The sequence below is a fragment of the Martes martes genome, assembly GCF_963455335.1.
Source record: "Martes martes genome assembly, chromosome: 3".
In the NCBI taxonomy this organism is placed as follows: Eukaryota; Metazoa; Chordata; class Mammalia; order Carnivora; family Mustelidae; genus Martes; species Martes martes.
The window spans coordinates 52,605,142-52,625,412 of NC_137890.1; the positions used below are offsets into that span (position 1 = coordinate 52,605,142).

Sequence of the window (20,271 nt, forward strand, 5' to 3'; positions counted from 1 at the left end):
ATTGTTTAAAGTGCATTTTTATGCTTCACATTAAATATGTACCTCATACATTATGGAACTGGAGAGAATTATGTCAAATGTATCAACAAAATTCTAAGGTGAAAAGAGTTCCTGGCTTAGGAAAAGTTAAAGAAAATCATTTTACTTTCCCCATCCTGGCTTTCTACTCCCCAAATTATCTTCAGTGTCTCCTCTCAGTAAGACATTAAAACCGAAATGTAATTTATTTGTAGCTTAGTTAATTTATATTGGCTCATACTTGAGTAATGCAAGCTATTTTCTATTGATTTGAAGTCTTCCACTCCAGCTCTTTGGAGTCACATGGCAATAAACAGAATTAATAAAGAGAACGTCAACAAATAAGGGGGGGAAAGTATATTAATAGAATTTTAAAGGGTTAGAATAACAATGATTTAGATTTTTTTCAGGTTATTTTATCTTCTGAGGCAAAGGACAGGTCATGTGGTAGCAAAATATCTTTAACTCTCCTTATGTCTCCTTGGGTGTCAAAATACCAATCATATAAATTTTCTTATTTCTCTTCTTTAACCAATTCTTTTTTAAAAGATTAATCTGTAATCCGCTTAGCAAGGTAATTATATAAAAAGTACTTAAAATACTTAAATTAACTTTACATGAACAAATGGGTAAGTTTTGGCAAATATTTACATATAAAGCATAGTATAAATTTCAACATTTTCTTAACAGACTATAACTTACTTCATCTTTTTCTATATCCACTCGATTCACTGACATCTTATAGGAACGATAGCCAATAAATGTATTAGAAACACTCAGCCTGCTTAGTAATTTTTTAATACAAATTAAAGCCTATTAATTTGGCACAGTACATACAAATAAATACCCAGTGCTGACAAGAATCCATGAGGCAATCAACGCATAGTGCACTGACTTAAGTGTGAATTGGAACACCCTTTCTGAAAAGCAATTTGGCAATACATATAATTCTTGAATTATTCTTGAAAATGTCTAGACTTCTCCAAAAATGAACAATATTTAAAAAAAAAAAACCTCTATGATGACAGGAATTTGTTTCTTTTGCTGTCATTCTAGAGAGTGCCTGACACGTAACAGTCATTTTGGTGAATATTTAAGAAATTCTCTCTATATAGTATATGTATACACACACATTTATCTATAAAAGCATTTATGACATCAATACACATATATCTATAAAGAACATTTATAATATTATTAATCAGAAAGAAAATACAAATTCCCTACTATAGTAGGGACTATATATAATACTATAATTCTAACCTTCAGGAGTACAGTTCAGTTTAACCTCTGACTTTATGATCAATCATCCTTAATCTCGTGTGAATGAAGATAAGTGAAAAGGTTGATAGTCATGACCCTCAACTTGGAATTGGGGGTTTTGCCAAGGTTTCCAGTTGAAGAGTCAATTAGTAATTATTTGAACATCAGTCACATGTGCATGCATCAGGCACACTGAACAACCCAAACTTTCTCTCCCAGCACCCACCAAATGGCCACAGGCATTTTTTCACCCATCTTGGCCTACCTAGGTTAGAGCCATCACCTACTGGTTAATGAAGATACTGCCTCTCCCTTGATCTCAGACACCAAATTAAGAATGTTTATTATTCTTATTGTTCTGTTATTATGGTTAAGAATATTAAACAAGTTAAAGAAATTTCCAAATAAAATAAAGACCTTTCAGTCTAACAACATATGACCAGCTGGTAATTACCTGGCAACTTCATCTATCTAGAACTCAGATGGGATTTATTCCTTCAGATCACTCAAGATAGATGTCAAAAAGATAAATACCTTTTCCATTGGTGTGCCCCCTCGTCTTATCCAGAACCTTTTTATTGTTAATTTACTTAAAATTTTAACAAGACTGATTATCCAAAGGAGAAACCTATCATCAAATAAAAGGGCCAATTATCTTCCAGACAGTTTTTAGGTGCCAGAGATAAACAAGAAAGTTACATTCTGGTAAGAAATGCAGACAATAAACATGGAAACACAGAAATATTAGGTAAATTTACATAGTGACAGGTACTCTGAGGATCACATTGTGTAATATGACAGCACTGTATTGTGTAAGGAGTGCGGGCATCATCAGTGATTACTAAAATGTTCTGAGAATTTATAATCTGAATGATGAGGAGGCAGGAATATATAGATCTGGGAGAAGATTATACCAGGCAGAGGAAATATTAAATACAAAGGTTCTGAGGCTGGAAAGCATTCAATCTATTTTTAAGAAAACAAGGCCATGAAGCAGGAGCCTAGAAAGCAAAGCAAAGAGGGAAAGGAGCTGAGGTAGACAAGATTAGGTCCTGCAGAGTACTGTGGCCATATCAAAAGGTTCAGATTTTATTTTGGGTGTAATAGGATTGCATGGGTGTAAGCCAGGAACTGTTAGATCTGATTATGAACAAATAATAAAGAATATTAAGAGATAGAAGAAAAAATATGAAACTCAGATATAATCTCAACAAATAGTCTGAAGTAACTTAGGAAAAGGACCAATGTTCCTATGCCACAATTACAGGCTTGGAAGATGTCTGTGGATTACACCCCAAATAACGGATGTTCATCATAAAAAGTAGGAGTTGCCAAGAAAACATAAAGCATAAGATATTACCATACACTTATAATAGCACTTTAAATATTTTATGAACTATAAAATAGGTATCATCCAGAACTATGCTTTTTAAAATGGCAGGCACAGTATAATATTACACAGTGTTATCTAAATAATTTACTTTATGTTTCAAGAAATAAAAAGTTTTAAGGTTCCTTTAAACAATAAACATATAAAAGTCCATTTTCTCTTCTTCACTATTTGCATTACAACAATCAATCCAGATATAAAATTCATTCAAAATATGTTTTTAAATCCACACTCTACCAAACACCCAGTTCTTTCAGTGTCATTAAATCTGTTCCCATCTGGGCGCCTGTGTGATTCAGTCCATTAAGTGTCTGCCCTCAGCTCAGGTCATGATCCCAAGGTCCTTGCCCTGGGCTCCTTGCTCAGAGGGGAGCCTGCTTCTCCCTCTCCCCCTCCCCATTTGTGCTCTCTCTCTCAAATAAATAATTAAAATATTTTAAATAAACAAATGAATAGATAAATCAATCAATCTGTTCCCATCTCCTCTCCACTACTTCGGCTGTAGTCTCGGTTTTCTATGCTCTTTCCAGCTCCTTACTCTTGGCCTCCCTAGATTCAGAAAAGAAGCAGGCATTGTAAAAGTGTATTTTTTTTCCACATGTAATTAGAAATAACGTACAAAGTGAACCTTGGCACTAGGTGAATAAAAGAGATTTCTTTAAAATGTACTTCTGGGCTTCATCCACAAAGGATTACTTTTTAATTGGAAATGTAAACTCAGATTTTCTCACTACATGATGCTAAGTATGATCACCATCCTTTAAAGAGGAGGCTGCCAAATCTCCTCATCTTAAGTATATTTTTCCTTTTTATAATAGAGTAATCTGTAAGACAATGTGAATATCCAGGTCTCCAGAAATTCTTTCACTCAGTGGTTTTTTTACACTTATAGTAACTTGACCCTTCCTTGTATAACACATTTGAACTAAATCTGATCCACTTAAATGCAGATTTGCAGATTCAATTTGATGAATTGAATTTGATCCACTTATATGCAGATTTTTTCATTATAGTATAGTATTATAAATGTTTTCTTTGTGATGCTCTTAATAACATTTTCTCTTTTTCTAACTTAGTTTACTGTAAGAATAGAGTATATAATACATATAATATCCAAAATCCATTTATCAACTGTTTGTTATTGGTAAGGCTTCCAGTCAACAGTAAGGTATTAAGTTTTGGAGGAACCAAAATTTATATGCAGGTTATTGACTGCTCAGGGGTCAGCAACCCTAACCCACTTATTGTTCAAGAGTTAAATGTATACTCTTTTCATTATAAATAGGGTGCTCATGAGGAAGCTTCAAATTTAGAGGACTATGAAAATTCCTTCCTCGCCCCACCCCAGATGCTGGGTCACACTTCCACACAAGTAAGCTCTGTTAACTGATTCCTGTGTACCCTTCTAGAAATTAACAACATACACACAAACATTTACATTATTTCTTTTTTCCTTTTTACTACAAATAGGATATTACATACGCTGTCTTACAATGTCATTTTGATGCTTCATCCTAGACTTCTTTCCTATTATAACATTCTTTTTAATGGCTATAGAGAATTCTGCTTACTGTTATTTATTTAACTAGTTTAAATAGCTTCCTTAAATTTTTTTTTTTTTTTTTTTAGAGAGAGGGAGAGACAGAAAGACAGAGACAGAGACGGGGGAGTGGCAAAGGCAGAGGGAGAGAGAGACTCTCAAGCAGACACCAGTGTGGAGACTGATGCAGGGCTTGATCTCACAACCCTGAGATCATGACCCGAGCCAAAATCAAGAGTCAGGGGATTAACCAACTGAGCCACCCAGGCGCCCCTCCTAAGTATAATTACAGTTTTCACTTATAGTTTTATATATCAAATAATGCTACAATAAATAAAGTTGCATATATAACTTTGCGTGTTTTATATGAATAACATTTGGAAGAAAAATTGCCAGAAACATAACTGCTGAGTCCAAATATACTTAATATTTCTTTTGATAGATATTGCCACATTTTCTTTCAAAACTGCAATGCTGTTTCCTCATCCCTTTTTCCCCATCAACAATGGACATTAGAAGATTCTTTAATCTTTGATAATATGAAAGGTAAAAGAAAAACAATGGCTCATTAATGTTTCAATTTTTATTTTGTAAACGAGAAAGCAAAGCATCTTGTTATGAATTTCCTGGACATTTGAAATCTTTCTTCTATGAAATGCTAAATTAAGATTTCTGTCCTTTTTTCTATTAGCTATTCCTAATGAAGAACAATATTTTAAGCTACACGTGTGAAGAAATGTTCAACAAGCTTCATTATAATATTGGTAAAATATCATCTTAGTTGGTAATCTGTACCTAAGATCCTCCCTCTCCCCCAGAAAGGATGTAGTACCTGGAAGTATATACTTAATTTCACTATGCTTAATACACCTTTACCTACCTGACTTTCAGGTGGAGAATACTTTCTAAATGTGCTGGACAATTTCCTGTATTAAAATCTCCTTAATTCCTTTTTAAAAATTCAAATTTCTATGTGTAAGTACTAGGAAGCAATTAAAAATTAAGAAATCAGCATATTGATCTTTACGTAACATTTTAGAACCATTAATTTCATCTACACTTTCTACTTAGTGCTAAACCAAGAAGGCATTTCCAAGAACAGTAAAACCAAAATTCTAAATTAAATCTGTCTAGAGAAGGCACAGTACATTATCTTCCCTATCACATGAGCTAGCTATATTCTACTTTAAAAATCAATTTTGCACAGACTGGACTAAACAGTCATGTGTTGCAGTGTGATAAGAACTTGCCTGATCAATGTAAAAAGCTGTGCCTCCTCGGATCTCTCGACGCTGTTTGAGATCGGTTTCAGTGGTGTCCCTGGACAAGGCAATGTATTCAACTTCCCGTCTGGTCAGCTCCTGTAGAGCAGAGAGTGAAATTGTCCCAAAATTAAATCCAATTCCCAACATGTGCTTTGGAGCCAGTTATCCGACAATGTCACTGCCCTAGAGAAGAACATTCTAAATGTAATTCTGAATTAAGTCCTTCTGAGTCTTAGCTTTGAGAAAAATGCAAAACATTGAACGTTAATGAAAAACATGCATGTACCTCTCCTCAAAGCTCTACTTTTGCTGCATCCAATAGTTCACTACTTAATAATTATTTACTTCTTAAGCAATAATAATCATAGTCAGGTCTTGTAAATCTTAGTATTTTTTATAGAATTCTTTTCAAATCCCACAAGTAATAACTTGCTTAGTTTTTTCACAAATGATAGTCATTTCAGTAAGTAATGTTCACCTTTTTCTTAAAGGGCATCTACATTAATTAAGTCCATTAACCAATGTTTACCAACCATATGTGATATGTTGGGTTCACACTTTACCAACTGTGAAAATAAGGTAAATATCAATACAAAGATCAACAGAAGAGGGAAAGAAAACAAACACAGCTCTTCAGGAAGGACAAGAAGAAGGATGAAAGGAGGAGAGGAAGGAGAGGGAAAATAGAGTTCTTTCACAGAAAACAAACATTTTGATTTGAAAGGGAAACCATCTAGAATTCATTTCTTTTGGAATAATTTATGCATCCCTAACGTCGTTTTGCCCTGCATGTGACAATTATGTACAAAAAGTTTTTAACATTATCCTTGGTTTTACAATATTGAATTAAAAACAATGCTGCTCTCCAGTTAAATAAGGCATACAATATGTTGTTATTAAACAGGAAGAACAAATTAATTTACTGATGTAACAAAGGAGAAAACTGAATGAGCATGCCATTCATGGTAAAAGAGGATAAGTCCATACAATAGGATTTTTTCCCCTCTGCGTTATCTCCATGTAATGCTAATAAAAATATAGTATCGTTTTTATTTTGTTTTTATAATATATGCCTTTCCATACACCCATAAATTCAAGTACATATGAAAAGAAGAAAACATTTTAAATAGAGAAAACACACATATAATGATGAAGATATGGTGTTACCAAACAATATTTTTCTAAATAAGAACGAACTGCCGGTGAAAGCACACTTTTGGACTAAAGCAGCAACTCCTCTTGTTAGTGGATACCTCCTTCTTGCTTCTGGAACACATCGCTGGTACCATCATGTCGGTTTCACTGATTGGTTGAATGTGATCCCTGGAAAACCCTGTCAAAACTGGTTGACAAAGTCATACATACCTCTTATTGTTAATTTGTACCAGAGTAACACCCTGAACCGCCACACTGACAGCTCAGACCAGACAAGCACCAGCTGCTGCTTCCCAGGGATGGTCTGAGCAACTTCACCAACAGTACCAGGAGCAGCAGATGGAGGAGGCAGCAGGGGTCTGTTGAGTTTTTTGGGAGCTATCATAAAATTCCTTCTACATGCATTAAATATAAAAGAGACACAGCTATCAAATTATTTCTACTTCATTTCTCATTGGTTCAGCAGGCTTGCCCCAAAATCTCTGCCTGTAAAGTCTACATCTGCTCTGGATATTACTAAGCATAGGATCTGATATCTAATGGAAACAAGTACCCACTTGCAGAGTTTGCAAGGAAGCTTAGGCTAGTAAGCTTTCTTATGTGTATTTCCACATCCTAAAGCTGCCTCAGCTCTGTTTCATAATTTAAAGTTTGTGGGATTTTTTAGAAATACAGGTTTCACACTTACAGACTTATATTGCATTTTTGAACCAACAAGACTCCTGTAATCTCCCAGCCTTTCTCATTCCACATTCCTAACAAGCTTCACGGTCTTGCCAGAAACAAAACCAAAGTAAGGTATTGTGAACCAGATAGAATGGATTCTCAGCAGCTGACTCAGCATTCCTAGATAAACCACTTTGCCTTGTTTATTAATAAAATAAGGCTAATACTACAATGACCCATTATATCTCAGAAGTTGGTTCTAGGAACACATATAAAATATGAAAAGTATGTGCTCAAAGAAGTTAGGTTCTGACTTGCCCATTGTATTTTCATCATCCTCACCCTATATGATTTTAGAAGTACCAAAATAAATCTACTACTGAAATAAAAGAGTACACAAAACATATTTCAATAGCACAGAAATCAATTCTTTAATATCAAGTAACACAAAGAAGCTGAAAACAAAGTTCTTCTCTTCATCCTAAAAAATATCTTCAGACAGAACAACTTCATCTGATAGCATTCTTCCTCCCATCAATAGAACGATGCCTATTAAACCTGGCAAAGTAGAAAAATAGTCCTATACATTTTTTTTAAACTGTGCCTAGCTCCATCATTTACTAGCTGGATAAAGCTCAGTAAGCTAGTTTAATAAAGTAAGCAAGTTTTAATAAACTCTCTTTTTTATTTAAAAAAAGCATGTAACACATAAGAGCTATTTTACAAATTTGTGGCTTCCTTTGAAGACTATACAACATCAAAAAGTCAAGAGAGTTATTTGGCATTCTAGAATGTGGATCTAAGATAAATATTCCCTGAATAATATAAAACTGGGTTTTGTTTTGTAATTTCAGAGTTTATGATCCTATCTGCCACTCATTGCCTGAATTTGTATTTCTTTTTTACCAGAAGTTGAGAACTTTCTAGTTGCAGCCAAAATTTCCTAAAGCTATGGAAGATAAATGTACATTTGCTTCCCAGGATACTTATTCCAAAATCTGTATTAAACAGTTCATCAACCTGAAAATTTTTTTCAAATAATGAATAATCCTTATATTTTTATAAATTCTTAATTTATTTTAGAACATAATTAATCCAAGTTCCCTTAGGAATCCATAAGAATCGACTGCTCACCAGGTATTGCATTGCAATAGAACGTCGAAGAGGCCCAGGAGGTCCTATTAGAAAGACATCTTGCCCCAAAAGATCCTTTTGCATTATCCATCTTAGATGCTGAATTACAGATTGAGCCACAGAGTCTGAAACTTCAAGAGGAAAAAAAAAAAATAAAACGAAATGCAAACCAGACTACTACTTATAATATAAATCTCCAAGCAATCAATGTATTTAGTATATTATATTTTAAAAAGCATATCTATGTGTACACACACACATACACATACTCATTGATACATACACCTAGCGAATGCTCACACTGCTTTATAATAAAACCACTGTTATCAGTGTTAAAATAGGACAAAGTTTATGATCTCATAAACAGGCACATAATCCCACATTTAACAGTTTTTAAGAACATTTGAATGATCACCTTTAAGTGTCACTAAAGAAATAAAAGCGATTTTCAAGGGCAATATAAGGCACTGGAATCATTACTTTATCACAATTTTACAGTCCAGTGCTTTTGTTCTAATAAGGGACCATGATCAAATCATCCCAGACAATTAATGATTATCACAGTCTTGAAAAATTGAAGAAAACTATTAACTGAAATTGTCAATAGGTTGTGAGATCTACCAAACTTCACAGTGAGAAAGTTAAGTGACTTGACATCTCCAGAATTTAAGTCTATTCTTATACACCAACTCTTGGGAATAGTAGACTACTTCATTCCAATGCCCTTCTAAGTCTACTATTAAATCACCCATCAATCTGCTCATCTTCTGCCTACCCATTTTATAAATGTTTGAATTAATATAATTAATTTGTGTTTGCTCATTTGTAAATCACCCAGTGACCTAGGAAGTGCATTCCTAGGTATCTAAGAAACACTCTTGCCCTTATACATCAGGAGACAGATGGAATACTCACAGAATGTCATTCAAGATAAAACTGAATATAGCAAAGAAAAGGAAAACTTACTCATTCTTAAAAAAATAAAAATACAAATGGAGGCTGGAAATGGATAAAATGCACAGAAAGGAATACTACATAATGACAAAAACAGAATGAACTACCACTACTTCATACTAATATGTTTAACTCTTAAAAGGTATTCAGTGAAAAACGTTGTCACAGAATAAATCTCATATGATACTGTTTTGAAAATACTCAACAAACCAGCAAACTGAATTCATTAGAAATCCATATATATGTAATAAAGCAGTGCTTGAGAAGCAAAAAAGCAAGAAAATGATAAATTCAGGATAACAGATACCTAGGCAGAGAATCAGAGAAATGCTCAGGGAGAATAATATTCTCAGGGAGAATATTACCAAAAACCGGGAGAATTTCAATGGTTTTTGGTAATATTCTGTTCCTAAATTGGATGTGGGTTACAGTGTCTCCTTTATTATTGTGTTGCATTTTACACATAAACACATATATATATCCTAGATAAGTCCTTTATATGTACTGGATATATTCCCTATTTTTTACACTTTGTTTAATCACCCAGTGAGGTCATGAAAGAATTCAAAGATCAAACTAAGAACACTTGCCAAGACTAAAGCTGTGTTTCCCCCACCAACCTTAACAGCACAACTTTACAAGTGTAGTCTACCTCCTACCCTGCACACAAAGCTAACATTTAACAATTGGAAAAAATAAAGAGAAATTTCAGATTTCCTTTATCACGGTGAAATGATCAAGAACAAGGTTTGGGGAGCAGCCTGGTTGGTTTGTCATGTCATTGGGATCACACTAAAGCATCTCATAACTTCCCCAAACCAAGTGCCTCTATGTCTGAAAATCAGGAGATTCATCACTTAAGTGGACGTGCTTGGCTTCTCTCCTGTCCTCTGAATCCTCTACAACATGCACAGGGAGCTTATCACCCTCAAGGGGCAAAAACTGGTCCTTGGAAGAGGGGTTGAAAAAAACCGTTAGATGTTACAATGGTCTGCTGTCCACTAAAGGGATACTGTACATGAAAGATATGTAGTAGATCTGCGGTATTAACATTTCATGAGATTGGGGAAAGACAAGTTGGGGGTTAAATGTCCTTGGACGAGCAATAATGAAAACCAGGTTGAGAAACATTGCTCTAAGACCTAGACCGCTGAGAATCTAGCAAGGAGTTTCAGGATGCTGTGGAAGCAATTCACCTGAGACTGGAGACTCGACTTCATTTATAACTATCAAATGTCCACTTAAACTATTTTCTTTCCTACTTCAGGCCTAAATCCATCTTTGTGATATATAATTTACTCCTTCTTGTTTCAAGATGAGTTAGTCAGCTTGCTGTGTAAGGATGACACAAGATAAAAGAGTTAAGAAGCTTTAACTTCTCTGTCATAAATTTACACAATGTTCCCTATCCCACAGATCTACTACCTCTTCTTACGCCAATATCGAATACATAATTAAAAACATGAACACTTTTGGGATTTTTTTTGCTTATGTTTTTACAAACCTCAGCTTACTTTGGCCACAGGCCCTCTCAGCACTGTTCTTACAGTTTGGTGTCACTTTGTATTTAGCTTTGGCAATGTGCCTGACCTTCCATTACCTGGACTTGACTATTTAAAACACGACCATTTCCAAAGTTCTAGAAGGTAAAGCCAAGTAGGTCTCTTCCGCTTCCTCCCACTCCCATTTATAACTATTAGTGACTGTTCATAATTACAGTCTCCATTTAGTTCTATATAGTTCTATTCCATTTTGAACGCCTTGACCTTGGAACTATAGACATTTTTAAGACTTTTTTTAAAGTTGAAGGCAGCAGTTCCTAATCCAATGTGAGGTCTGGCCCTCACAAGTTGTCAGTATCAATCAAGTGCTGAGGTACAGGAATAATTTTTTTTTTTTTAGCAAACTCATGAAGAGTCAATTATATCTATAATTACAGAGCCCGTTATATACCATGTACTTTCTCAAGCAGAAGAGAAAGGCACAGAGTTATCTGAAGTGGGAACTGAGTATAATCCTGAGTATGCTCACAGGAGTGACTTCCACTGAGCATGATCCTCATGTGTTGAGAACCACTGGCCTAAGGAACATCTGACAATTCTCAGCAATCCTTTCCTTTACTCTTGCCACTCAACAGCGGTTCCCACCTAGCCACAATACTGCCACCACTCTATGCCTGCCATAAGGCATCTGGAAATGTCTGGGGGTACTTTCAGTTGTTAAAAAGCTTTGGGGGATGAGGAATAATTTGGTACACTACTGACATTTAGTGATGCTTAATACAATGTCCAAGATCGTCCCATTGCCCAGTATGTCAGTGGCACCCTTGCTGAGAAATACAATGTCTGAGTTTGGGTTTTTTTCAAGGTTTCTGTTGCTTGCATACCACTACTGAATTATTTCTAACTAGTCACAATTAAGTCCAGAGGAAGAGTTCCTCTTCGTTTCCCCTAGATTCTGAAAGATGAAATTGTCAGGGAGGCAAATTAGTAGTGAAGAAATTCTAACTTTAGTTTGATCTGCTAGATGTCAGGATATCTAAGGCTCTCATCACCACATTTCAATTCTACGTAAGTTTCTTAGTACACATAAGCAGCTTCTGAATCCTGTAGCTGGCCCCGTAGTCTATGCTATACCTTCAGTAAGACTTCTTTTCCCTTATTTTTTCCTTCTCCAGTAAACAGTCATAATAACAGCAATAATTTATTGCATCTTTTTCATGTTCCAGGTAAAAATACAAATGATTTTTCATACAGGATCTCTTTTGGAACTCACACCAAACCTAGGACGCAGCAGACTCTACTGTGTCAGAATACAGAATCGGGCCAAACTGTTCAAATCCCAACTCTGCTGTCTACTAGCTATGTAAACTTCAACAGTTATTTCAATTCTCTGTGCTCAGTTTCTCCATCTGTATAACAGATATAACAAAGGTACTTATTCATAAGGTCATTATGAGGATTAAATGAGGCACTTAGAACAGTGTCTGGTAATAGTGCCATATAAGCATTCTTTAAATATTCATTACCTACGTTTCATGAAAAGAAAACTGAAGTTCTTATTCACAGTTGCTCTGTGCATGAACCGGGACTTTGACCTAAGCTTCTGAGTTCAAAGCTTGCACTCCAGCCAATATGTCCTACTACCCCTCCAAAATCTTTTTAACAGGCTCTATCTTCAGATCCAAGATTTTCCCTACAAGTGTGCACCTCATGGGGCTCCAACAAGTTTAATGGACTTGCTTTTCTGGCCATCAATACTATTTCTTGGTTTTTGAGAATGCCAATGATATCATGTTTTACTCCTTTTATTGAAAATTCCAATTTTTACACTATGATATGAGAGGACCTGTTTCTCTAAAAAAAAAAAAAACTCCCATTTTTACTTACTTACTTTTTAGTTTAGTCTATTATGTCAAAGAAAATATTTAATTTGTCCAAAAATTGTATTAAACTACTGAGAGAAAGCATCACATACTGCTGTGTGGTGTCTGTGGTGTATTTTACGTTAATGCTTGAAACTAGTTGTATTTTTAGGATGGCCTCAAGAAAACATGAGTCATACTTAAAAGCATTCCAGAAATAGAAACAAGATGTAAGACTGTACATTACGAACATCTGCAAAACAAACCGCCAAACTGCCATGCATAACCTCATATAAACACAGCCCTGCGTGCACGAGGAAACCCTGACTTCCATGTTTTCGGGCACAAGATGCTACCTTCCGGGAGGCCACATAATGATAAACTGATGTCAAAATAATACCAGAGAGCCTGATCCTATATTCTAACATTTCCCTCTCTAGGTAAAAATAAAACATCTGGTTCATGTTGGGCTACATTCCTTATTCAATCCCCAGCCAATACTTGTTTCAAAAAAAAAATGTGTACTATTTTTGCCCAGGCATATTCAAGGGCTTTAAAATAAGTCTATTAAAGGAATCCAAATTATAATTTTCTCCCTCTGCAGACTTAAACTTGTCATACATGTAAAGATTAAAATTAAAATTTCAGAAAATTACACATAGTTCTAATTTCATTATAGTAAGTCCTTGAAAACTAGTGATGTTTTGTAAGCATCCCAAGGGGCAACATAATATAATGGAGGGAAAAAAAAAAAGCCTTTGAAGCCAAACAGACCTAGCTGTGATTTCTTATCCTGTCTTTTATCAGTGTCCTTGGACAAGAATTCTGAATCTTCCGGGCTTAAGTTTTCTTATTTTCAAGAGAGCAGTAATAATACTTATCAAGTATGACTATTATGAAGATTACAGGTAAAGCATCATGCCAAACCCCTCAGCCGGTGACAACCACGAATGGAAGAACATTAAAGCCTTATCCTCACCTGCAAAATCCTCTACCTAGTGTGCGTCCTAGACAGCAGGCTGCACAGTGTGGACTTGGTGGTAATGAATGGGCTTCTGGGTTTATACTCAAATGACCATCTGGACCTAGATCCCACCCTGAAGAAATAAAGGAGAAAGGAACCCAACATTTACCACATCCCTGACTACTAGAGCTTATGTTAGGTACTTCCTCATGGCATTTCACTGTATTCACTAGTCATCCCACAAAATAGTTCAGGAAGAATCTGAACCCGAGTTTGCCACACTACTCTCATTCCCTCCTACCAAAGCACAGTGAGAGATTTCAAAAGAATTGCACCTGATCTAGTGCAAGTGCATGTTCATTTACTAAATTGTCACCTATCACATATCATTCAGTACTTGACTATGATGGATGTCAAGGAAAAAAACATACAGTATGCTTAGAACTGAAACCTACATCATTTACCACATGGGCTAACCAAACTAAGAGATTAAATCATCTACACAGCTACATTTGTTAAGGACCTATTCTATGGGCTTAGCACCAAAATAAATACAATAAGGTCCTCTGAAGGTGTCAAAGGAAAACACTGCATATATTTAAAGCCTCAGTTTATATAAAGCCACTCATCTATAATGTAGACTGATGAGTCTGATCCAATATAGCTGTAATCCAAATTAAATGAGAAGACAATACTGGCCAGCACAGTCCTCAGAATAGAGAAGCCATTTAGTTTTTCTTAAAACTGGAAAAACACATCAATATACATTAAATAAGTGGAAGCATATCCACATAGAATGATTAAGGGTCAAGCTGTTTATTTTTTATGTAGAGATGTTGGAACAAGAGCATATATATGCATGTTTTTCTTGTATTTGCATAGAGAAATACAGAAAAGATACCCTTGCAACTAATAATGTGGCAAATAATGTAAATACAAACAGGTGAAACTACGATTTCTCAGTGTGCATTTTTTTGTATTGTTTCAGTTTCTGAACCACATAAATGTACCATTCCTACAAAAAAAACTAAGTTACTTTTTAAAATCAAGTTTTAGAAAACCCTTGAGACAGGAAAATTTTTATAATATAATGCTTTGTGAAAATGGTCACAAAATAGTACATATCGAATATTTTCTTGAATGATGCAGGTAAGTACAGTCATTTTTAAAAACACTGGGTATATTTATAAGATTTGACTCACACAAAGTATATTCTCCGACCAAAATTAAATTATATTGCAAATTAATAATAAAAAGATCTTAGGGGGCTCAGGTCATGATCTCAGGGTGCTAGGATGGAGCCCTGCATTGGGCTCTCTGCTCAGCGGGGAGCCTGCTTCCCCCTCTCTCTCTGCCTGCCTCTCTGCCTACTTGTGAGCTCTGTCTGTCAAATAAATAAATAAATAAATAAATAAATCTTAAAAAAAAAAAAAGATCTTTGGAAAATCTCCAAATATTCAGAAACTAAACAGTATACTTGTAAATACCACATGGGTCAAAGATGAAATCAAAAGGGAAATTGCCAAGCACACTGGAACAAATGAAAGTAAAAATACAATGTAGCCAAATTTATGGCATGCCACTAAGGGAGTACTTAGGGGAAATTTTATAGCACTAAAGGCCTATGTGGAGAAAAAGGAAGGATTTCAAATTAATGGCCTCAGCTTCTGCCTTAAGATACTAGAGAAGGAAGAGCAAGTGAAACCCAGAGAAATGAAATTTATACTGATCAGAGCTTAAATCAATGAAATTGAAAACAAAATAATTTTTAAAAATTAATGAAACCAAAAGCTCATTCTTTGAGAAATCAATAAAGTTGACAAATCAGGAGAGACTGATCAGGAAAGAGAGAAGAGAAAACAGTATGGAGGTTCCTCAAAAAGTTGAAAATAGAGCTGCCTTACAGCCCAGCATGGCACTACTGGGTATTTACCCTAAAGATACAAATGTAATGATCCGAAGGGGCACATGTACCCCAATGTTTATAGCAGCAATGTCCAAAATAGCCAAACTATGGAAAGAGCCTAGATATCCAACAACAGAAGAATGGATAAAGAAGATGTGATACACACACACACACACACACACACACACACAGGAATATTATGCAGCCATCAAAGAAATGAAATCGTGCCATTTGCAATGACGTGGATGGAACTAGAGGGTATTATGCTAAGCAAAATAAGTTAATCAGAGAAAGACAATTACCATATGATCTCACTGATATGAGTAATTTGAGAAACAAGACAGAGGATCATAGGGGAAGGGAGGGCGAAAGGAAGTGAGATGAGAGAGAGAGACAAATCCTAAGAGACTCTTAACTTCAGGAAACAAACTGAGGGTTGCTGGAGGCGGGGGTGGGGGGGTGGGGGGGTGGGAAGGACAGGGTGGCTGGGTGATGCACATTGGGGAGGGTAAGTGCTATGGTGAGTGCTGTGAATTGTGTAAGACTGATTAATTCACAGACCTGTACCCCTGAAGCAAATACAGTATACGTTAATAAAGAAAAAAAAAAAAAGAAGACACAGATTACCAAAGTCAGGTCAGGAATATGAGCAGGGGTTGACATAAAGTACAGATACTTCAGATATTAAAAGGAGAATTAGTGTGAAAATTTTTATGACAACACATTCCACAACTTGGAAAAAACAGACAAATTCCTTGAATGATGAATTCCTTTAAAAAGTCAGCTGTTCTTGGGGCACCTGGTGGTTCAGTCAGTTAAGCGTCTAACTCTTGGTTTCAGCTCAGGTCATGATCTTGTAGTCATGGGATCTAGCCCCACTCAAGCTCGGCACTGAGCATGGAGTCGGCCTGAGATTCTCTCTCTCCTCTCCCTCTGCTCCTCCCCTTCCCCCACCCACTCACACTTGCTCTCTCTTTAAAAAAAAAAAAAAAAAAGTCAGCTGTTCCTTAGCTAAAGCAAGAAAAGGTAACTTCAATAACTATATCTAACAAAGAAATTGAATTAATTAAAAACCTTCCCACAAAGAAAACTCCAGGCCAAGAGAGCTTCAAGATGAAGTCTACCAACATTTAAGGAAAAAAGCTAATTTTATACAAATTCATTCAGAAAACTGGAAAGGAGAAAATACTCCCCAATTCATTCTATGAGACCAGCACTGCCTGAAAACTAAAATCTGACAAAGACATTACAAGGAAAGTGCTATGGACTGAATATGTTCCTCTAAAATGCACATGTTGAAATCCTAACTCCCAATGTGATGGTATTAGGAGGTGGGGCCTTTGGGAGGTGATTAGGAGCACTCACAAATAGGATTAGAACCCTTAGAAGAAAAGACACAGGAGCTTGCTCTGTCTCTCCACTCTTTCTGCCATGTACGGATACAAGAAGTCAGCGGTCCACAACCCAGGAGAGGGCCTTGTCAGAACCCAGTCATACTGGTGCCCTCATCCCAGACTTCTTGCTCCCAGGACTGTGGGAAATATATTTCAGGTTTTTCATAAGCCACCCAAGGTATGATGCTTTGTTATAGCACCTGGATCTAGGACCAAAAGAAAGCTACAGATCAGTATCCTTCATAAATATAGACACAAAAATTCCAAACAAAATTCTCTCAAACTGAAACCAATAATATGTAAAAACAACAACACATTATAACCAAGTAGGATTTATTCCAGAAATGCAAAGCTAGCTTAACATTTAAAAATCAATTAATTCCTGGCGATTCACAGACCTGTACCCCTGGGGCTAATAATACATTGTAAGTTAATTTTAAGAAATCAATTAATTCACCATGTTAACAAGCTAAAAAAGAAAAACCACATTATCATGTCAAAGAACACCTGACAAAATGGAATATCACTTCCTGATTGCAATCCACAAACGGGAGAAAACTTCCTCAACTCGATAAACAACATATATGAAAAATCTATGTCTAACATACTTCAGGGTGAAAGGTAGAATGCTTGCCCCCAAAATCAGAAATAAGACAATATTCTCTCTTCTCATCACTGCTATTCAACATTTACTGGAGGCATTAGCAAAAACAGTAAGGGAAAAACAAACAAAGACAAAGCCCCACCCAATTAAAAAGAAGCAGTATTACCTTTATTTATATGTAACAAGACTGTTTATACCGAAACTGTGATAAAATCTACAAAACAAGCTCTAGAATTAATAAGCGAGTTTAGCAAGGTGCCAAGATACAACATCAATATACAAAAATCAATTGTACTTCTATGTTGAAATTTAAAAAACAACACCATTTATAGTAATAACATCAAAAAATATGAAATACTTGAATGATGACTGACAATGTACACAAAACCTATACACTGAAAAAAACAAAAGGGGTACCTCTAGGTGGATCAGTCATTTAAGCACCCAACTCTTGATTTCAGCTCAGGTCATGATCTCAGGGTCCTGGGATAGAGCCCTGACTCTGGCTCTGTGCTGGGCTTGGAGCCTGCTTAAGGTTCTCTCTCTCCCTCTGCCCCCCTCCCAACCCACCCCCATCCCTCTCTCTCAAAGAGGAAAAAAAAAAAAAAACACTGAGAGAAATTAAAAATCTAAATGAATGGAGAGATATACCTTGTTTATGGGTTGCAAAACTCAATATTATTAAGATATTGAATCTACAGATTCAATGCAATCCCAATCAAAATCCCCGCAGGCTTTTTTTTGTGGAAACTGACAAGCTGATTCTAAAATCATAAAGGTCCAATGGACCCAGAATAGTCAAAACATCTTTGTAAAAGAACAAAGATGGAAAACTAATTAACATTACCTGATTTCAAGATTTACTGTAATACTATAGCAATCAAGATAGTGAGACTATGGTGTTAAGATAGAGATCACTAGAATAGTCTAGAAACAGACTCACAATTTCTTTTTTTTTTTTTTAAGATTTTATTTATTTATTTGACAGACAGAGATCACAAGCAGGCAGAGAGGCAGGCAGAGAGAGAGGAAGGGAAGCAGGCTCCCTGCTGAGCAGAGAGCCGGACGCGGGGGCCGATCCCAGGACCCCGGGATCACGACCCAAGCTGAAGGCAGAGGCTTCAACCCACTGAGCCACCCAGGCGCCCCCAGACTCACAATTTCTGACAAAGGTATAAAGGCAATTCAGTGGAGAAAGGATAGTCTTTTCAGCAAACAGAGCTGAAACAATTAGATATCCGTAGGCAAAACATGAACTTTGACCCACACCCTATATAAAATTACCTCTGACTCACACCATATGTAAAAATTAACCTAACATGGATAATAGACCTAAATATAAACTATGTATACAACTGTGAAAAGATGTGGGAGAAAAACAAGAAAAAAATCTTTGTAATCTTCCATTAGACAAAGATTTCTTAGGTATGACACAAAAACCACAATCCATAAAAGTAAAAACTGATAAACTGGATTTCACTAAAATTTAAAATGGCTGCTCTTCAAAAGTCACAATTTAAAAAATTAAAGGACAAGTTGCCGACTGAAAGAAAATATTTATAAATCTTATATCTGGTAAATTTCTTATATCCAGAATGTATGAAGAAATCTCAAAACTGGGGTGCCTGAGTGGCTCAGTCAGTTAAGCATCTGCCTTCAGCTCAGGTCATGATCCCAGAGTCCTGGGATCAAGCCCCAGGTCGAGCTTCCCTGCTCAGTGGGGAGCCTGCTTCTCCGTCTCCCTTGGCAGCTTGTGCTTCCTTGCTCGCTCTCTCTGTCAAATAAGTAAATCCAAAAAAAAACAACCCTCAAGACTCAAAAGAACACAAACGCTCCAATAAAAAAGTAGGCAAAAGATGTGGAAACTTCATCAAAGATATACAGATGGCAAATAAGCACATAAATAAATGTTCACCATCATTAGTCACTAGGAAATGCAAATTAAAATCACTAGGAAATACCACTATATACCTATTAGAATGGCTGAAATTAAAAACACTGACCATACCAAGAGCTAGCAAGAAGGCAGAGGAACTGGAACTCTTATACACTGCTGGTAGAAATGGAAAGTGACACAACTACTTTGGAAAAGAGAATGGCAGTTTCCTGAAAAGTTAAATATCTACTATGTGATACGCCATTCCACTCAGGCATTTACACATGAAAAAAGAAAGTATTATGTCTATATAAAGACTTATACATGAATGTTCAGAGCACCTTCATTTAAAGAGCCTCAAAACAGTAACAGTGATGTCCACCAACAGATGAATGAATGAATAAGCAAACTAATTACTCAGCAATAAAAACTGATGAACTATTGAGACATGTAACATGAAAGAACCTCAAAATAATGCTAAGTGACAGAAATCAGATAATATAAAATGCCTATAAGAGAAAAAAGATATATATAATAATACATATTACATATTAATATATAAATATATAAAACATATAAATATATAAATAAAAGTGAATATATAAATATATATTTATATATAATAAATATATTATTAATATATATGATTCCATTTATATAAAATACAACCATACCTACAAAGCAGATCAGTGATTCCCAGAAAATGGAGGAACCAGGGGACATTATAAAGGGGTTTGAGTACACTTTTGGTGGTGATGAATTTATTTGACCAATATTT

General features: G+C 35.6%; 1 protein-coding gene across 2 annotated transcripts in view; it reads right to left on the reverse strand.

Annotated features, from left to right (window-relative positions):
- The window catches only part of VWA8 (von Willebrand factor A domain containing 8), a 330,448-nt gene that overhangs the window by 279,567 nt on the left and 30,610 nt on the right, over positions 1-20,271 (reverse strand). For both annotated transcript variants that reach the window (XM_080798346.1, XM_080798347.1), the window contains exons 3-4: positions 8,432-8,562; positions 5,462-5,572 (exon numbers count right to left, since the gene is read on the reverse strand). In XM_080798346.1, the coding sequence (XP_080654472.1) occupies positions 5,462-5,572; positions 8,432-8,562 (242 nt within the window). The remainder of the gene's footprint in view (positions 1-5,461; positions 5,573-8,431; positions 8,563-20,271) is intronic.